Source organism: Penicillium bovifimosum (assembly GCF_028826915.1).
Source record: "Penicillium bovifimosum strain IBT 22155 chromosome Unknown utg000004l_segment0_segment0, whole genome shotgun sequence".
Taxonomy (NCBI): Eukaryota; Fungi; Ascomycota; class Eurotiomycetes; order Eurotiales; family Aspergillaceae; genus Penicillium; species Penicillium bovifimosum.
Window position 1 is genome coordinate 1,386,952 of NW_026622713.1, and position 18,012 is coordinate 1,404,963.

The 18,012-nt window shown below is 50.5% G+C and overlaps 7 protein-coding genes across 7 annotated transcripts; 3 read left to right on the forward strand and 4 right to left on the reverse strand.

The window, feature by feature from the left end:
• Positions 1 to 987: 987 nt before the first annotated feature.
• Positions 988 to 2,070, reverse strand: N7515_004835 (BTB/POZ domain-containing protein; the record flags this gene model as incomplete). The annotated part of the gene is made up of 4 exons (XM_056665579.1): positions 988 to 1,015; positions 1,167 to 1,658; positions 1,712 to 1,867; positions 1,946 to 2,070. 4 exons carry the CDS (start codon positions 2,068 to 2,070, stop codon positions 988 to 990), a joined length of 801 nt encoding a protein of 266 aa, XP_056522529.1.
• A 1,631-nt stretch (positions 2,071 to 3,701) lies between these two features.
• Positions 3,702 to 5,033, forward strand: N7515_004836 (uncharacterized protein; the record flags this gene model as incomplete). The annotated part of the gene is made up of 1 exon (XM_056665580.1): positions 3,702 to 5,033. The coding sequence occupies one exon, from the start codon at positions 3,702 to 3,704 to the stop codon at positions 5,031 to 5,033; it is 1,332 nt and encodes a 443-aa protein (XP_056522530.1).
• A 568-nt stretch (positions 5,034 to 5,601) lies between these two features.
• Positions 5,602 to 6,807, forward strand: N7515_004837 (alpha/beta hydrolase; the record flags this gene model as incomplete). The annotated part of the gene is made up of 1 exon (XM_056665581.1): positions 5,602 to 6,807. One exon carries the CDS (start codon positions 5,602 to 5,604, stop codon positions 6,805 to 6,807), a length of 1,206 nt encoding a protein of 401 aa, XP_056522531.1.
• A 337-nt stretch (positions 6,808 to 7,144) lies between these two features.
• N7515_004838 (uncharacterized protein) lies at positions 7,145 to 9,869 on the reverse strand (the record flags this gene model as incomplete). The annotated part of the gene is made up of 3 exons (XM_056665582.1): positions 7,145 to 7,733; positions 7,788 to 9,470; positions 9,523 to 9,869. The coding sequence occupies 3 exons, from the start codon at positions 9,867 to 9,869 to the stop codon at positions 7,145 to 7,147; spliced, it is 2,619 nt and encodes an 872-aa protein (XP_056522532.1).
• A 2,509-nt stretch (positions 9,870 to 12,378) lies between these two features.
• N7515_004839 (uncharacterized protein) lies at positions 12,379 to 13,056 on the reverse strand (the record flags this gene model as incomplete). Its single annotated transcript, XM_056665583.1, has 1 exon — positions 12,379 to 13,056. The coding sequence occupies one exon, from the start codon at positions 13,054 to 13,056 to the stop codon at positions 12,379 to 12,381; it is 678 nt and encodes a 225-aa protein (XP_056522533.1).
• A 437-nt stretch (positions 13,057 to 13,493) lies between these two features.
• N7515_004840 (PARP-type zinc finger-containing protein) lies at positions 13,494 to 15,468 on the reverse strand (the record flags this gene model as incomplete). The annotated part of the gene is made up of 5 exons (XM_056665584.1): positions 13,494 to 14,813; positions 14,871 to 14,945; positions 15,007 to 15,169; positions 15,239 to 15,374; positions 15,453 to 15,468. 5 exons carry the CDS (start codon positions 15,466 to 15,468, stop codon positions 13,494 to 13,496), a joined length of 1,710 nt encoding a protein of 569 aa, XP_056522534.1.
• Positions 15,469 to 17,319: 1,851 nt separating this feature from the next.
• N7515_004841 (uncharacterized protein) lies at positions 17,320 to 17,916 on the forward strand (the record flags this gene model as incomplete). The annotated part of the gene is made up of 1 exon (XM_056665585.1): positions 17,320 to 17,916. The coding sequence occupies one exon, from the start codon at positions 17,320 to 17,322 to the stop codon at positions 17,914 to 17,916; it is 597 nt and encodes a 198-aa protein (XP_056522535.1).
• Positions 17,917 to 18,012: the final 96 nt, after the last annotated feature.

Genomic DNA, 18,012 nt, shown 5'->3' on the forward strand with positions numbered 1-18,012 from the left:
TTTGTGCGGCTTGTTAGGACACGGAGTCGAGGTTGTTGATCCTTGACTAGGAACTTGATATCCATTTGTCACTGGTGCAGTCAATAGAAAGAAGAACATACCGATCCAGTGAACACGCGTCAAGTGGTAGAGGCGTTCCTTGAGAGATGGAAGATAAAGGTGATGGGTTAAGAGATGAGCTGAAGAAGTTTGTGCGGTAGGTGCTGAGAGATCGAGGTAGGAAGGAAGTGAAGTGAGTTTGTCAGGTATAGGTAGTGTGATATCGACAACTATCAAGGAATATTCCTTGTCATATGACATGTCGCTTTCCGTATCTTCCATCCCATGACCATGAGAAATAGCCGGGCTGTGCCTCTTGTACAGAATTGCAAACGAAGTGGTTGATGATCATATGACAGGACAGGGCTTATAGAAAACATTGAAAGCAAAACAATCGCTAGTCCAGAAAAAGACGAGGCCAGCATATACAGTTCACCAAGACCCGTTCCAATTCAGCTTGGGATGGAAAGATATCACTACGTGACTGTTGTACAGCTCCAGTAGCTCAATTGAGGTGGCCAAGTTTCTTCATTTCTGTTTTCTCATCACCATTGAGGGCACGTTGCCCAAGAACAGGCTATGCGATCAACGGATTAACCACAACATGCCTACGCACACTGTCGCAACAAATCACAAGCAGAAAGATAAGTCCAAATTGCAGGAAATTGTTCCAAGAACGATTCGTCTCAAGGAGTGTGGAGTGGAGGGGTCCAACGCAAGTCACCATACGCCGTGGATCCAATTAAAAATGAATAAGGTCGGTTCTTCAGACCAAAAGGGCGGCCAACCTCGAGAGAAGCGAAGATTAGGTTGCCATCAACGCAAAAGAACAGACCATTGCAAGTTCGTTGTCAAAGTGCCATTCTGGTGAGATTGATGTATCCCTTGTTCAATTTCAAAAAGCACATGCAAATAGCTTGATCCAGTACCAAGGAAAGGTACAGCCGCTTAGAAGAATCTCGGCGATCGCTTGACGCTAGTGAATAGGAGTGTAAGCACTCAGAGATCGGATTTGTGGAGCAAGTCAGCAGTAAAGACGCAAAGGACGTTAAGAGCATGTGGGCGAGGGCGAGGGCGAAGGGGAAGGAGAAGTGGACGCAGAAGGGGAATGGGGAGGTGAATCGTACCGCAGCTCCGAGAGATCGTCCATGTGGTTGCACATTGCCACAAAGAGATCGAAAAACAATTTGCCCCCCTCCTCCATCTCCATCTGCAAGGTTCCACTGCTCTTGAAAGTCTTACGACAGCGGATGATGAGAGCCAGATAATGAGCGCGTAGTCGAGAATCAGAATCCGGGGTGTTGTCATATGCATATCGAGCAGACCGCAAAATCACGTCGGCTGAGATTCCGCTCTGTAGACCCTGCTTCCGAAGGGCAAGGCGCTTGAGCTCTTCCAAGCCGTACTTCTCGGCAGCACAGTACACCACCGTATCTCGGAGAATGAGATCTCCCACGCCCGGGTGGAGGATTGTTGGCTCGCTCGACCCACGACCACCGCCTTCATTGATATCGCGGGCATCCTCGAGTGTCCAAGAGGACCTGTGCTTAAGCAACAAGCGGGGGTAGTAGTCACCCTTGTACAAATACTCGAGTATACACGATAGGATCTCGGGTTCCCTATTTCAGGAATGAGCTTCTGTGTAAAGAAGAGGGGAGGGATTCTGTCTCACTCATCAGGCAAAGTCAATTGCTTGGCGCCGTCTTCGAGGAACTGCTCCTTCAGAGCAGCACTGAAGAACGGCGACACAGATAGGACATCTTCATGAGCGGCAAAGAGACGCTGATCGCGGCCAACAAGCATCGTGACGATGGGGCTGGTAAGAGGACTATGGGGTTACAATCAGCATATAATCAATCTTCCTGGATTCGCTAACGTTGAACTCGATAAATATGGAATTACACACCTTCCCATTGAGGATCTGTCCACTTTCTGACTCAACTTCTCCTTCACTAGCTCGTCGTATTTCTTCTTGGCAATCTTGACGGTCTTGCCCGCCCGGTCCTTGCCTACGAAAGAGCGTTTGAACATAACGGCGCAAAGGAACCCTAGTGCCAAGATATACTCATGAAAAATGACCAAAAACGTTGAGATAACCCTATGGTTATCAGAAGGAATGATATGAGTTGGTCAAAGAATGAACGATTGACGCTGCAGACCATGCACACGGAGCATGTGAGTCTTGGAAGTTTCCCAAGAAATGGTCTCCCCAAATCTTAGTTAAAAGACGAGGAATACACAATTCTGGGGTGACTTGGCCTTCGAGAATCTGGGTTGATCCTCTTAGCGAACGGTTATCGACTCCAACAGACGTGAGGAGGAAGAAAAGAAGAAGAAAGGAAACCGAGAAGCGGGGGTTTAAATACGGGGGTCAGGTGATATCAAATGTGACTGACTTCGAAGTCACCTGCCAGTTGAGGCTCAGACGAAATGATGTGTGGCTGGAGGCTCTGTTGGGAAATCTGCACATGCTGGCGCTATATTCTCACTCCGCACTTGTTGCGCTGGACGTGGGAACCTAGGCCCCAGCCACAAGAATGTTCGAAACGTGCGATTATTGTTCGAAGTGCTAGAATATTTTGGACAGTCATGAAGGGCCGTCAAGTCCGTCGAAAAGACATTAGATAATAGTCTGGGTAAATTAAGGGACTCCTCGCACGTGCTACAGGATCATGACCTGGAGGTTATCAGTCTAGCAGGAGTCAGTGGGCTCCTATCTGCAGCGTGATAAACTCGTTTGTTTCGTCAATATCGTCAACCCTGTTCCCTGACATTATTCCAGTGGTGAGGTTCAACCGCGGCTCTCGAGGAAGCGAGCCGTAGGGAGAGTAGTAGTATCGTTTCCTTTGATGAAGTGATGCCCGAGCGGATGAGTGATGCGTCCTTCATATCGAAGACCTTCTCAGCCTATGATTAATTGAAATCTTGACAGAGCATATAAACAACGGAACTGGCCCCTGACCAAAGACCGACTGTTCTGATGAGATAGCAGTGCGATAGGTACGACGGTATCCCTGTCATGTAGGATGGGAACGTTGCTCACTTTGGGACTCCGGTGGATCCAGTTGTGAGCTGGGCTATTCTTATTGTGGTATTAGATTATCTTTGCGCATCGACGTTCATGGAGCTCATACTGTAGCGCTGTCTTTGGCGGTCTCCTTGAGTCATGAAACCCGAGGTCCCAATCGAGAAATAACAAAGAAAGATGCCCAGCGAGATCAAATTGATGGCGTCGATTGATTGGACATGATGCTTGTGGATATTGCGCCCTAATATCGTGGCGGCTATAGAACCGTTATCATTAGTGCCTCACTCAGCCGCGTTTAGATCCACCATACTCAGTGAGCTCACCAGTAGGAACTGCAGATGCTACTATTCTTCTGTCCCTCATCTATTCATAAACAGTTTACGAGTCATGTTCTCGGCGTCTGGAATCTGGATCGCCTTGCCCCTGCACATCCGACATGACCACGTCAATATCTTTAGACTTACTATGATATCCAGCGGCTATTGGGACATTTAAGTATTTCCATTATCTCAATGAGTTATGGGCCAGGTTACGAAACGTCGACTCTGGGTCATTTATGCCCTTTCATGTTGTTCTCTGGCGCATAGTGGACTGACAGCAGCGCACGCCTGCTTCGAGTCCAGGAAACGCCCCAATGGGTGATATTTCATGTCAAAATTGCAACACTACTTCACCAAATCACGACCTTGTTGGATGGACCTGGGAAAACGCCAGCCGAGGCACTATCAGTTTGATAACAACATGTCTGGCCACGATCTTTCTGTGCACGTGGGTCGTCATTCATCCCAGAGTGTACAAACGAGAGCGCTACGCAACACTACACAAGATTGCTCTGTTCTTCAAGACAATATTCGCCCCAGAGTTGATCGCAGTCGAAGGACTGCAAGAATGGTCCCAGTGTCGGAGAATGCAACGAGAGTGCGCCGACTTCACCTCGGGTGAACTCAAACTCATCCACGCCTTCTACGTCAGCATGCTGGCGTTACGATACCGAACGCCAAACGGCGACCGTGTCATTTGGCCCAATCAATACACTTGGCTACTACAGCAAGGTATCATTCGGTGGGAAGACCATGCAAACTGGGGCCTGTCTCTGGATAATATCTGCGACAAGAGCAAATCAGATAATGCTGCAAAGCTACTGGCACTGATCCAGGTGACCTGGTTCTCAGCGCAGTGCATACTGCGCATTGGGTTTCACCTTCCTATCTCACAGTTGGAGTCCATGACGCTGGGTTATATCCCACTGTTCGTTGTGACATATTTCTTTTGGTGGAACAAGCCCAAGGACGTCCGGTCATCGTCTATCATCGACCTCCCGAGAATGAGTCAGGGACAGATGCGCCTCTTTGAATCAATGGCGGTCAGCAACAAGTTTGACAACGAAGGGATGAAAGAGCAGGTCTCATATTGGAATATATGGTATCTTACTCCTCGGGTATTCGAGAAGGAAGAGGAGGACAGACTTATACGGGAGGCTCGGACAAAGACTCTCAAAGGCCCGGATCGTCATCCGAGTCCTGAAAACCCATACGCTACTGCAGTCAGCGAACGTGAAGCTCAAGACGTGGAGGGTCAAACTGAGATTCGTAAGGAGATCGTCGTGGCTCATTGGGATCCTGATCTATACAGATCGAAGATTTGGCCATTGACGTGTCTATTTGGGGTCTCATTTGGCGCCCTTCATCTTGTGTCTTGGAATACTACGTTCCCGTCCATAGTTGAATTGTGGCTCTGGCGAGTTTCCGCCTTCGTCTCTATCGTGTCGATGCTTATATTCATGCATTTTGAGAAGGTTGTTGTCCGTTGGGATGGCGTCTTGACGATTTTCAGTCTTTCGTCGCCAGTGTTTTATCTTCTGAGTCGCGTTGTGATGATCGGTGAAGTGTTTGCCGCGTTGAGAGCATCAGACCCAGCTATTTATCAGGCCTATGAGAACACAGCGTACTGGCTGCCCTTTTTCTGATTCTGTTCCCTTTTCGGCACCGGTGTTGACATGCACGTTCCGGCAACCTATGCCTCGCGGTTGTCCTTGTACTTAGTTTCGGCGTCACTGAATCAACTCTCGTTTCCATTTTCCGTGTCTTTTCACTCTAGAGCTCCTCGTGTCTCAGAGTGCGCGATATATCACATCAACGAGTGATATAAACGCCGATGCGACGACAGGGATGCTTGCACAAGTCTTGTCTATCCAATCAAGTCCCCACAATAGCCGCTCATCTTCGCTCCACCTGGCCAATCTTGTTTCAGCGCAAATCAACCGACAGACCACAAGGAAAGGCGAGAACAAGCGCTCAGAAGGTATGACGATTCTCTCTAAAGGCAAACATCGGGAGAAAGCATCGAACTAGTATGTTTGAACGGGACTTTCGCTTCAAAAAGGGAGTTGAGGTGGGGGAAGTATGTAAACTGTATGCGAGTTAGCTCGCCCCACTCAATTAGTGTGCTGCACCAGGTCAGACTGCCAGCATTTACGACTCCCCTGAGGATTTCCTCCGTTTTGCAATAACCTCGTTCTCGCGTCTCAGTCAATCATGACAGCAAGTGAGATAGCTGGTTCTATCTTCAAATATGCGTCAATACCAATCGCTATTGGCGTTGGGCTATACGCGATCCTCCTCGGGTTGCTCACCACATCAACATTCCAATCACATGTCGTCTATTTGCACGCAATTCAGATGACATGGTTCAAAGACCTCAATGTCCCCGAGACGTTCGGATTCTTAAAAAATCAAGTCACGCCATTCTCTATCAAAACGGCAGACGGCCAAGAGCTGTACGCCTGGCACATTCTCCCAGTGGAGTTATACCGCAAGCACCAAATGTCTCTAATTGAGGAGCCAGTAGGCTTCGTCACCGACATCAAGTCGCGCCTGGGCTTTCAATTGTTGCGAGAGGACCCCGATGCTCGCCTGATTCTGCACATGCACGGCGCCGGGGGAACCGTAGCCTCGGGATACCGCGTCCCTAACTATCGCGCATTATCCGCCGGGCATCCTGGAAAGATCCATGTTCTGACATTCGACTACCGAGGGTTCGGCAAAAGCACAGGCTCACCATCCGAAACAGGACTCGTCATAGACGCCCTGGCCGTGGTAGATTGGGCGATGAACGTCGCGGGGATCCCAGCCTCCCAGATCTTGATATTCGGACAATCAATGGGCACAGCCGTCAGCATAGCGGTATCCAAGCATCTCGCTATCCAAGACCCGCCTATCGTCTTCGCAGGCACAGTTCTAGTCGCGCCATTCGTGGACGTCGCGACACTAGTCTCGACCTATCGAATCGCAGGCACGGTGCCCATTCTGTCACCTCTTGCGAGGTTCCCGTTGCTCTTCAGATATCTCCAGCGTTTCATTCGAGATAAGTGGCTTAGCAAGGATTCTATTGCGCAATATATCCGAGCCACCGAATTTAATGGGGAGAAGTACCGCGTGGCGATTATTCATGCGCAGGATGACTTCGATATTCCGTGGCACCATTCTGAACTTGTCTTTTGGCACGCGGTTAATGCGTCGATGGCCTCGGGGATTAGTTATGATGAGCTTGAGCAGAAGAAGCTTGATTCGAAGGCGGATCTAGGGGCTGGCGGGTCGGTGATGGAATGGAAGACTGATAATGGCGTCATTCGCGAGGAGATACTGAAGACTGGATTGCACGATGTCATCATGGGATATCCGATAGTCACGATGGCTGTAATGCGGTTTTTTGAGGCAGCAGATCCGTCGTTTGCCATCTGATTTTCTGTTTGAACAGGAGTTATATAGAGAGAAATAATTTGATCTGAGAATCAGCATTGGTAGATTGACGGATTGCCCTCTGGATTATTATTGAGGATATCAACACAAAGATGAAAATAGTCACAAAATGCACATCCCAGCAAGAGATGCTGGGCACAAAAGAAAATGGCAAAGTAATTATATATACAGCGAACTTCAAAACGCGTCAGGCTGAACGCGCTCGGCTTTTGAAAGACAAACCGCATCCACAAACCGACATATCGACATAAAAAAGACATCAAATCCAGATCAAACAAGGTCCGTGTCTAGCGAAATGTACAATATCGCACAAGCGAGCCTATTCGGCTGGTTTGGCTTCCTCGGGGGAATAGCCCCAGCGGCGGTGATTCTCCGCAATCCACCACTGGGAGATATGAGCAGCCTCGCTCAGCCACTTGGCGGCCGTGATACCATGTTGCGACTGCACCGCCTCGAACAGAGCCGTAATGTCGGTATCTTCCAGGGGGGAGAGCTCGAATTCGTCGGCGACGACATCCGTGAATCGCCATGGTGCATCGGGGATGAGCGGCACGACGAGACGGTATGGCTTTGCCGCTGCGCGCATGGAAATCCAGGTACCGCCGGGGTTCATTGTGGAGAAGTGCCATTCTTGCTTGCTGCCCTGCTCGGGGATGAGGGGACGGAGCAAGGACTGGCCCTCGTACAAGGGAAGCAGGTCCTTGAGGACCTTCATCGAGCCGTCGTTGACGGAGCCGGATTCGATGAGGATGTCGAGGATGGATGGGAGGATCTGGGTGGAGAGGACAGCGCTGTCGACTTCGACGGAGGGTAGCTTTGGGTGGGCCAAGAAGAGAGGGACGTGGAAACTGGCGACGTGAGGGTCGTGGTTGGCTGTGATACCACCGTCGTTTGGAAGGGATAGACCACTGATTTGAAGTTAGCGAGGGCATTAGCATGGGAGGCACTTGGATGGAACTTACTGGTCACCTGCCATGACGAGCAGGGTCTCATCGGCGACTCCGGCTTCTTCGATTAGGTTAAGGAGATCGGCCAGCCACTCATCCTGGTAACGGATGGTGTTCAGATAGCGATTGATTTTCTCATTCCAACCATCCGAATTTCCAAGCAGCTGGTCGTATTCACCGGGCTTGAACCAAGGGGTATGAGTGTTGTGAGTGAGGTGAGCGATAAAGAGGCGGTTGTTGTTCTTTTTCGCTTCCTCAAATGCATCCCGGATATACAACTTCAGTGTCTTGTCCGGGTGGCCCCATTTCTGCTCCTCCTCCGGCTCTTCGGGAATGTATTTAGCACCGTCTGCATTGATCGTTTCCTTCGTGGTGATATCCTTGAATCCCATGTGCGGAGTAAGCTGTTCCTGGTGGTCATATGTGCCGTAGTGAGATTGCATCCATTTAGGGTGCCACGGCCAGTTGGTCCAATCTTCCGACTCATTAGAGATGTTTGCTTGGTGGTTCAGCGCCTCAAAGATGCGCGGCAGGCAAGGCTGATAAATATCGTGTGAGTATTCGAAGTTTTTTTGGGCAGCGATGGGGTTTACACCGCACATAGTACCTGTGATACTCTTCATAGTATAGGTACCGGAGGTGTAAGCCTTCTTGGCACTGATACCACCGTAGGGCTTCGGGCGAGGCGTAGCGCTCTCGAATCCAGTCGAGAACCCAGTCAACCTTTCAGCCGTAGGGGTGAGATCGGCGAGTTTGGCCATAATCTCATCGGGGATCTGGCCACCATAGGACTCTTTGATGTGCTTCATGATATAGGAGTCGGAACGGAAGGGGAACACATCCTGGCGATTGCTCTCCAACTTGACCAGAATAACATGCTTGATCTTGACATCTCCTTTGCGGAGAACATCACGGATGGTATCCAAAAGGTCGTTTTGCAGGTTCGGAATGTGAAGCGGATCTTTCGCTGGGTTATAGTGTAGATACTCCTTATCGGCAGTTCCGTTCAAGTGTTCGAAAAGGAAGGGGGACCAATCTGGGAAGGCATCTGGTGAGCCGTTCGCAGCCAACCATTCGAATTTGGGGAAGGTATCCAGAGCAGTACGACCTTCCAGCCAGAGGAAATCACCAGGCAGCGATGCAACAGTGCCCTGAGGAACAGGGTAGAAGATTCCGGCGAATGGCGCAAGAGGCAGGGATACAGAAAGGAAACTGTAAACCACATCTTTTGGACGAATGCCACGGAAGAAGAGGAAGACCAAGGTACACACGAGAACGATGACACGCTTCACGAGCGACGGGCTGCTCTTCTGCTTCTGCTCGGGCAAGGTTCCCGGTGCATCCAGCAGTGCGACAGAGTCACTGTCATCACCGTCATAGTCATCGATCGCTATCTGCTCGTATATCGCGGGATCTGGTAGGGTTTCCTTTTTCCGACGGAAGTATCCTACCGCGGCAGACAGCACTGCAGCCCACAGTCGCAAAAAGGCCGCGGTAGCCCTAGAAAGATGAGGTGTGGCGAAGTATGCGGCAACCATGATACCTCCTTGGGCGAGGAAAGCGACAGCCACGGCGGACAGAACGAGCCCGAAAGAGGGATTCTTGGTATGGAAGCCACTCGATTTCCGCCACCGGATCTCCGAGCCCATGTTGACGGTATAGGATATGTTTGCAGAGGTGATCGCCGAGGTATACAAGCTGGGGCGATTGTTAGCAAATGGCTTGTCCGTCAGGTCCGTTGATAGCCTACCTAAATAGTACAGTAGCAATGGCTGCTACTGTTCGTGTGGTTCGCCATTCGTACGATCGGGCCAGACAGCGCGCGAGCAAAATGAGCACGAGATCCGCGAAAAAGAACGTGGGGCCCCAGCCGACGAGGGATAATATCGTCAAAGAATTGAGATGGACAAAAATGTGGAATGCTTTGGACAAAAGGAGAGAGATGAAGATGACCGAGAAAAGATATGCCCGGCATGCCGTCCAGCCACTGTCAAGATAGAGTTGGGGGGATCGGGCGACTTTCAGGGCAAAGACAGCTGCATCTCCAAGCTTGCCACCGAGCCTCTGGGGAAGATCCCCTGACCAAGAAGATTTCATGGCGACAAGATCACAAGAATGTGTTCATGTGATGTTCTCCTGAGCTAAGGAAAGAGAGATTTCCTTGCCGTGGAACACATGCAATGAATAAGGAATGAAGAAGTTAAAAAAAGGAGGAAGATCGAGAAATCTAGAAAAATGAAAAAGTCCAGGACCTGAGGACACGAACAGTTACGGTCGCAGCGGGTTACTCCACAAACACGTGTGGGACACATTTGCCTTATGTTTCGGTGCAAGATCGGCAGATTGAGGGCTGCGGCGGGTTGCCCCCTCATAGGGCGAGCATCCTAATCAGATAGAAGGTTGGCCCCAACTGGCCCCAACTGGCCCCAACCTTGGCGTCCGTCCCTAAAATAGTAGGTGAGCACACGAGCGGCCTTATCTAGTCGTAACTCAGGGGCAATTGATATCTTACAATCCTATATGTGGCATATGGAAAACTTCTAGGGTTAACAAGATCACCGCAGTGCAATACATCTACTATACATATGCATCCCAACAATGCCCTGCATAAATCTCCGAGGCTTTGAGTCTCTGACTCTCCGAGTTCGTGGAGAATCCAAGACACGTACACCCGGAGTAGGATCAACATTAGTCCGCTCAATCTCTGACCTTGCAGCTCCACACCGATGCCACTCATCGGACCTAATCCGGTTTGATATGAGAGTTGACCAGCTTGATGACATTCATGATTCAGGCATAAATCCTACCTTGTAACCTTACCAATTTTCTTTCAGGTACACCCGTGAACACTGTAACACATCACAAACGGTTTATTCATTAGGGGCTAAGGCTAATTCCGGCGTCCCTATTTGGGCATCCCGGGCCTAAGACCTGGAAACCTTGGAATAGTTTACTGTCTCACCTCAGCATTAGGACGCTACTTCTGATCGACCAATCAACAAGAATAAATCGTCGGCTTCTCATTGTTAAGCACCGAAGAAGCAGAGAAACCCCTGAATGTAGGCCGCCTAGGGATACATAGCACACCCTAGGCAAGTTACGTCCGTGTATCTCAGTTGGCCGTAGGTAGTACATGTATTTGTATTACTTCGTAAGGTATCGAGATGGCACCAACATCTGTTGTAAATACTCCGTACACAGAGATGTATGTATGTACAGTACATGTAGCGTTCAATGGCTGGCGATCTATGCCACACTCAGACTCCAGGCGCCTCAACTACCCCTTAATGCTCGATATCCCTGGCGGCCTGTAGGTGTTGCCGTTGCCTTTTGTTCGCTTACTGCTTCGGGGTTGGGCGTCTTGAAAATACCGGTCATCACAGCAAGGAGAGCCGGGAGGGGGCTGTGACAATGTCGAATCTCTCGACTTTACGACAGAAACCACCAGTGATGACTGGAATGGACTGTATGACAGGATGTGCAAGAGCTGTGCTGCTCGGCCGGGGCGATACTAGAGTATTGGATTTCAAGCATAGTTATATTGTACTGTGTACTCCGTAGTGGGTGGGAGAACTGCACCACTAGGAGAGCGGGAAATTGGAATTGATACAGACACCACACCATTTTACTAGCGGCAAGAGCCGCCTTCTTCCTCAGTGACCTCAGACTACCGTCTGCGATTCTGCCGAATTTGTGAAATTCTGCCACGCTAACCCGAAACCGAGCCAATCTGGAGCTTGCTGGTGCTGCGTTCGCGGGGCTGACCGAGTTCAGCACGCAGACTTGTGATTATTTCCAGTTCTGGCTAGTGTATTTCCTGACTGAGACTTCGGATTTCATGAGGTACATCTGTAGTGAGCGGTTCTGGGACTTGTTGAGAGCGTATCCGAAGTTGCAGGATGTTGTGCTGCATTTGAGGACTTTGGCGCATATTCCGGATCCCGAGGGTTATGGGAATACCCAGTTATTACTGGATAGTCGCGGTGTAGGCAAGGTTTGAGGGAGTTTGTGGTTTTCTTTGCTACTGGTTTGTCTTCAGGTCTCGTCTAGGCTTTTTGAGAATCTTCTCGGTGGATGGGTCGGGAGGGTGGAGGTTGACTGTTTAGTCGAGTTTTACCTCTTCTTTCGAACCCTCTTTCGTGATTTCGTTTTTACTGTGAGATGGGGGGATTTTGTGTTTTTGTCCTTGTTTCTCTATCTTCAGGATACCCATAGCAGATGGCGATCGCTCACCTTCATGGTTCCTCACTGGATGGCAAATTCCAATCCTTAGTCCCATTCCCCGGTTTCATCATGTCATAGAAACGGCCCAGGAAATGTAGAAATTCAGGTAAATTGGGCGCTACTCTAAGCCGAGTCTATGCAGGCGTCAAAGACAAAGAGGTCTCTGTTTAGGGGCATCTACCTTTCCTACCAGAAAGAAAATTCAAGAAAAGCAATTCTATTTCCGGGCAACTAGGTACCAGCCTAGTAAACATCATCAGAGGACTTTGCCTCTGGTATCTCATATCGCAAAACACATTGACGCAACACACAGTGGGATCATCGCATGGATGTTGCCCTGGTAGCCAGGGCTTACGCATCCATAGCGAAAGCGTCATATCCCTTACTCAACCTTGACAGTGTCCTTGGTGGCACCAGCGGACTCCTCATCGGCCTCAACCTTGACAAAGTGCTTGGTGGCATCAGCGGCCTCATCAGCGGCCTCAGCAGGCTCAGCGCTAGGCTTAGCAGGCTCCTTGCTGGCCTCCTTCGTCTCCATCTTGACAGACTCGGCAACCTGGGCTGAATCCTCCTTTGGTCCGTTCTGGGGCTTGTCATCGGCGCTGCCCGCGGACTTGTCATCAGAGCCCTCAGAAGACTCCTTAGTGGCAGCAGCCTTGCGATCACGCTTGGGCTTCTCCGTGCCGGCATCGTTGCCCTCAGGGCTCTTTTTGGCGGTCTCCTTGATGCCCTTCTTGGTAGGCTCCTCAGCCTTCTCAGTGGCAGCGGCCTTGCGGTTGTGGGTGGCCTTGACCTTCTTTTCGGGAGCATCGGCGGTCTCCTTGGTACTCTTGTTGGCGCCACGGGTGCGCTTCGTCTTCTCGGTAGCCTCAGCGGGCTTCTCCTCCTTGATACTCTTGGCGCCGCCGAAGGCCGCCAACGCCTCAAAGACCACGAATGGCGTGAGGGATCCAGTCTCAGCAGGCTGCTCATCCTTGACGCCATTCTTGGTCTTTGAGGCGTTGGCAGCCTTCGCAACCATAGCAATTTTTGACTGCACCAGTGACAAATGGATATCCATTTCTGTTTTTGTCCTTGTTTCTCTATCTTCAGGATACCAATAGCATAAGGCGATCGTTCACTTTCATGGTTCATCACTGGATGGCATATTATAATCATTATTTCCATTCCCCGGTTTCATCATTTCGTAGAAACGACTCAGGAAATGTAGGAATTCAGGTAGATTGGGCGCTACTCTAAGCCGAGTGTATGCAGGCGTCAAAGACAAAGAGGTCTCTGTTTAGGGGCATCTACCTTTCCTACCAGAAAGAAAATCCAAGAAAAGCAATTCGATTTCCGGGCAACTAGTTACCAGCCTAGTAAACATCATCAGAGGACTTTGCCGCTGGTATCTCATATCGCAAAAGAAACCATTCACGCAACACACAGTGGGATCATCGGATGGATGTTGCCCTGGTAGCCAGGGCTCACGCGTCCATAGCGAAGGCGTCATATCCCTTATTCAACCTTGACCGTGTCCTTGGTGACCTCAGCGAACTCCTCATCGTCCTCGACCTTGGCGGTCTCCTTGGTGGCCTCAGTAGGCTCAGCGCTGGACCTGGCAGGCTCCTGGCTGGCCTCCTTCTTAACAACTTTCTCAGGCTCGGTGACAGCCTCAGCAATTTTGGCAGAATGCTCCTTGTGTGCGTTCTGGGGCTTGTCATCGGCGCTGCCCGCGGACTTGTCCTCAGAGCCCTCAGAAGGCTCCTTCGCGGCAGCAGCCTTGCGATCACGGTTGGGCTTCCCCTTGCCGGCATCGGTGCCCTCAGGGGTCTTCTTCGCGGTCTGCTTGGTGCCCTTCTTGGTCAGCTCCTCAGCGGGCTCAGTGGCAGCGGCCTTGCGGCTGCGGGTGGCCTTGAGCTTCTTTTCAGGAGCATCGGCGGTCTCCTTGGGATTTTTGTTCGCGCCGCGGATGCGCTTGGTCTTCTCGGCCGCCTCAGCGGGCTTCTCCTCCTTGATACCTTTGTCGCCGCGGGTTCGCTTTTTATCCTCAGCAGGCTGCTCAACCTTCATCTTCTCGACATGCTGCTCATCCTTCCCGCCATTCTTGGTCTTTGAGCTGTTGGCAGCCTTCGCACCATTCGCACGTTTCGCGGTCTTGCCGTTAGTAACGGCATTCTCGGTGTCAGTAGACGATGTTTCCTCCTTTTTGACTTCACTCTTCGTGGGGGGAGAGAGTTTCTTGGACGCGTTGGCAGGAACAGCCGCCTTCTTACCGGCGGGTTTGCCCTCCTTCTCAGCGGCAGAAGCATCCTTGTCAGCAACCTTCTTACCGCCAGTGGCACGTTTCTTGGTTTCCTTGGGGACGGCAGAACCAGTAATCTTATGCGTCTTCTGAGGAGCCGCCTCTTTCTTAAGGTCCTCGTCGGAATCGTTGTCAGCGTCCTCCTCGGATTCGCTGTCAGCATAGGTAGCAGTGGTCTTGCGGTTTCGGAGAGAGCGTCGGCGCTCCGACTTGGGCTCCGCATTAGCAGCGTCAACCTCATCCTGGGTACGCTTTTTGCCACGGGCGGCTTTCTTGGAATCAGCCTTCACCTCAGAAGTGGCATCAATAGACTCATCCTCGGACGCCTTCTTGGCAGGGCGACCACGCTCCTTAGACGCCTTGGGCTCGCTCTCAGCGGTGGCAACCTCAGTGACGGCAGCATCCGCAATAGCAGTGTCGTTCTCTGTGGCCTTCTTGGCGCGAGCACGCTTCTTCTTGGGCTGGTCCTCAGCACCCTCAGCGTCAGAGAGCTCATGCTTGACAACAGAAGATGACTCCTCGGATTCCTTTGACTGTAACTGGAATTAGTATCTCATTTGGTCCGAGATCCAAAAATGAAAGCCACGAACCTCCTCAGTCTTAGCATTGGCCTTGGTAGCACGAGGACGCATGCCCGTCTTTCCAGGTCGGTTGAATTCAACGTCCTATTCCCCCAATTAGCTTCTACCGCAGCTGTGGAGTGAGATGTCAGGATTGTGAACTTACGCCATTCCATTCCTCATCGTCAACGTGGCCATTCTTAAAGGCCCTGTCAATCCTGGCCCGGTCGTCGACATCAAGCTCCTCGTAGCCATCGAGCTCGGAGGTATCGTTCTCATCAGAAAGAGAATTCTTAATGTTCTCGATCATCTTGGGAGTCAAGCAGCCCCTGAACGAGATCAGCTTTTGGAACAATCTACTTGGAGGATTGAAGCCAAGTTGAAGCAACCGTACTCACCAGTGGCGCCAGGCCCAGCTTTGGAAGCTCTGACCATCGATCCAGGTACCAATGCGGAGTTCGCCCTTGGCAATCTTGACCTGCTTCTTAATACACTCCGGGCTCTTGCAGCCAGCTCGGCCTTGGCGAGCAGTTTCTGATCATGGGGTTAGCAATGAGGTCATACACTCTTGGTCGAGAAGGAGCAGTCTTCGGTGGACGGGATGAAACATACCAATGCGATAAGGCATCTTGACTAGTGCTCAATGATTGGAAATTTGTTGATAAACTCGTAGCAGCGAGGCTAAAGGGGAGTAAAGATGTTAGATGTAATTGTGTGTCGCAATCTGAGAAGATACGCGAGTCGTAGTAGATGAAGTTGAAAAGAAGAAGTTGGGAGAAGAAGAACGTGTGCAACCCAGATTAAAGGGTCAGCTGGAGAGAAACTTTTATTTTTCAGCAACCACCTAATTGAAGCGAGTGTGAATTGTATGAAGAATAGAGAATAACAGTTATAACACTTTATTCTTCTTATATCTGAATCTAATAGGTATTTTCTCTATTTCCATTCATGAATGTTCGAAGACAAAGGAAGTGTATTTAGTGTGACGTAGCCCCTTGAATGATCTGCGGATACTGAGTATAGGAAGTTGAATAGAACATTTATTTCAATTTCAGCCGTTTGTTCTATTCAGTTAGAATTTAGCAATACAATTCCATTCATTGAGTGAAATGGCTGGGGAATTAAAGTGGCTGGGAATCTGACTGAAAATACTCCGATTGTATCAGGGCTACCATGCCCTAAACCTCTGGAAGCTGACCGATGAAGCATCTTCCTAGGGCTGTAGCACAGTCTCCTTCCATAATACTGGGTAACTGGATAACTTCCTATGTTCTTTTAGAGTGTCTAGATGGGTCGCTGTCCTTCATGGAAGCAAGTATTTCCCCTGTACTTTTCCTCCGCTTCCAGCATAATCCGCTCGATATCGTCAAATCCGTGATCATCTGGATCCTTCGAATAAAGCGTTCGATCGTTACCATCCTCTCCGTCATCCACTACCTTTCCATTTGGAATAGGACTATCTATACCTTCAATCTTCATGGAATCCCTTTCGCGTAGTCGTTCAAGTTGAGCATCCACATCTTGATTAGATAGGATGGACTTGAAAACATGCGGCCCCTCTCCCCGTCCATAAACATGCAGAGATTCGAGATTGGGAGGGGAGGTCAATGATCAGCCAGATTGAAGCATTGAGGTCCATTCGACCATCGGGGAATCCACCCTGGCTGGATCCTACACCCCACGCAAAATAGCTTAGAGTGTGGATACCGAAACTGAGACTCTTGAGTTTCGGGAAATCTTTCAATGAGATAGAGGATGGTGGAACTTCTAGGTGAGTGGCTAGATCACGAAGTAGTTATCGAAGAGAAACTGTGAAGTAGGTTGCAATACCTAGTTGACAAGAGCCAACGCCGGGCAGTTCCAGACTCGTTTGCGAGCTTCCCGCCAACTGGCAAGCATTCGGGCAACTGGCAAGGCTACATCCATACGGATTGCCCCAATCCCACAGCGACAGCATGTACGTAAAGCGAGCTAAATCGGGTCAATGAATTCATCATCATCATGATCATCCCACAGCGACACGTGCCGTCTCTGATCTGGTGTAAGCATGATTATGACGATGACGCACCCACTGACCCGATCTAGCTTTTCGTGCTGCTATGCGCTCCAGGGCCTGCTCCTTCAACGAGTTTACGGAGTAAAATCAGGAGGTGCATTTATCCGACACGGAACACATATGCCCGGGACGGATCAGCAGTGCTGCCGCCGCTAACCGCCTTAGGCTAGCGCGTCTCTATTCAATGTCCAGCAGCCAGCTAAATCTACATCACGACAGGGCCAGGCACAGTAACTCCCACTCGCCATTCTCAGCCTCTACCTTCTAATTAGATCAGCACCTCCTCCACTCAACCACACTAGACCCAAACATCAGCGCGAGAACCCGAACCCACCATTCCCAGCCAACAGGAGAACAAGCAACAAACCAACTACACAACCCACCAGCGCAAATCCCAAACCCCAAAATCACGAAACACCTACAATGTCCGAGCCAGGCCCAGAATCCGTGCCTACAAGCGCCGATCCACGCAGCAAGCGGCCAACAAAACGGCGCGCCGTGACTCCGCATTCCGAGGTCGCACACCAAATCGAAACCCTTTTCAAAGACCCGAGCAAGGACCTGCACCTACCGACACCCGCAAAGCCGCGCACTGTCGCGAATCTCTCTGCGCCACCGGAAATCGTTACCAATGTGCAGGGATCTTCGGCTGGTGCGGGATCGGGCGAGTTCCATGTATACAAGGCCAGTCGGCGACGGGAGTATGAGCGGCTGCGGCTGATGCAGGAGGAGGTTGATCAGGAGAAGAATAATGCTCAATGGGAGAAGGAGAGAGAGGAAGCGAGGAGGAGGGATGCGGAAAAGACGGAGAAGAATCGGAAAAGGAGGGAGAAGAAGAAGAGTAAGGGGAAGAAGGGTGGTGGTGGTGGTAATGGTGGTGAGCCGATGGATACGGCGCCTACGAAGGATGTGCCTGCTCCGGGTTCAATGGTCCCCGCTGAAGCGAATGACGGAGATGCTACGGATGGTCCTGTGGCTGTGCAGGAAGTGCCTGGAGTCATTATTCATGATGAGGACTGAAAGGGGAATGCGGGCCAGTTTATGATACGGAGATACCCATCTGGATTTGCTTTTTTACTTGGATATTCATACAGAAGGGTGGACAGCCCAGAGGCA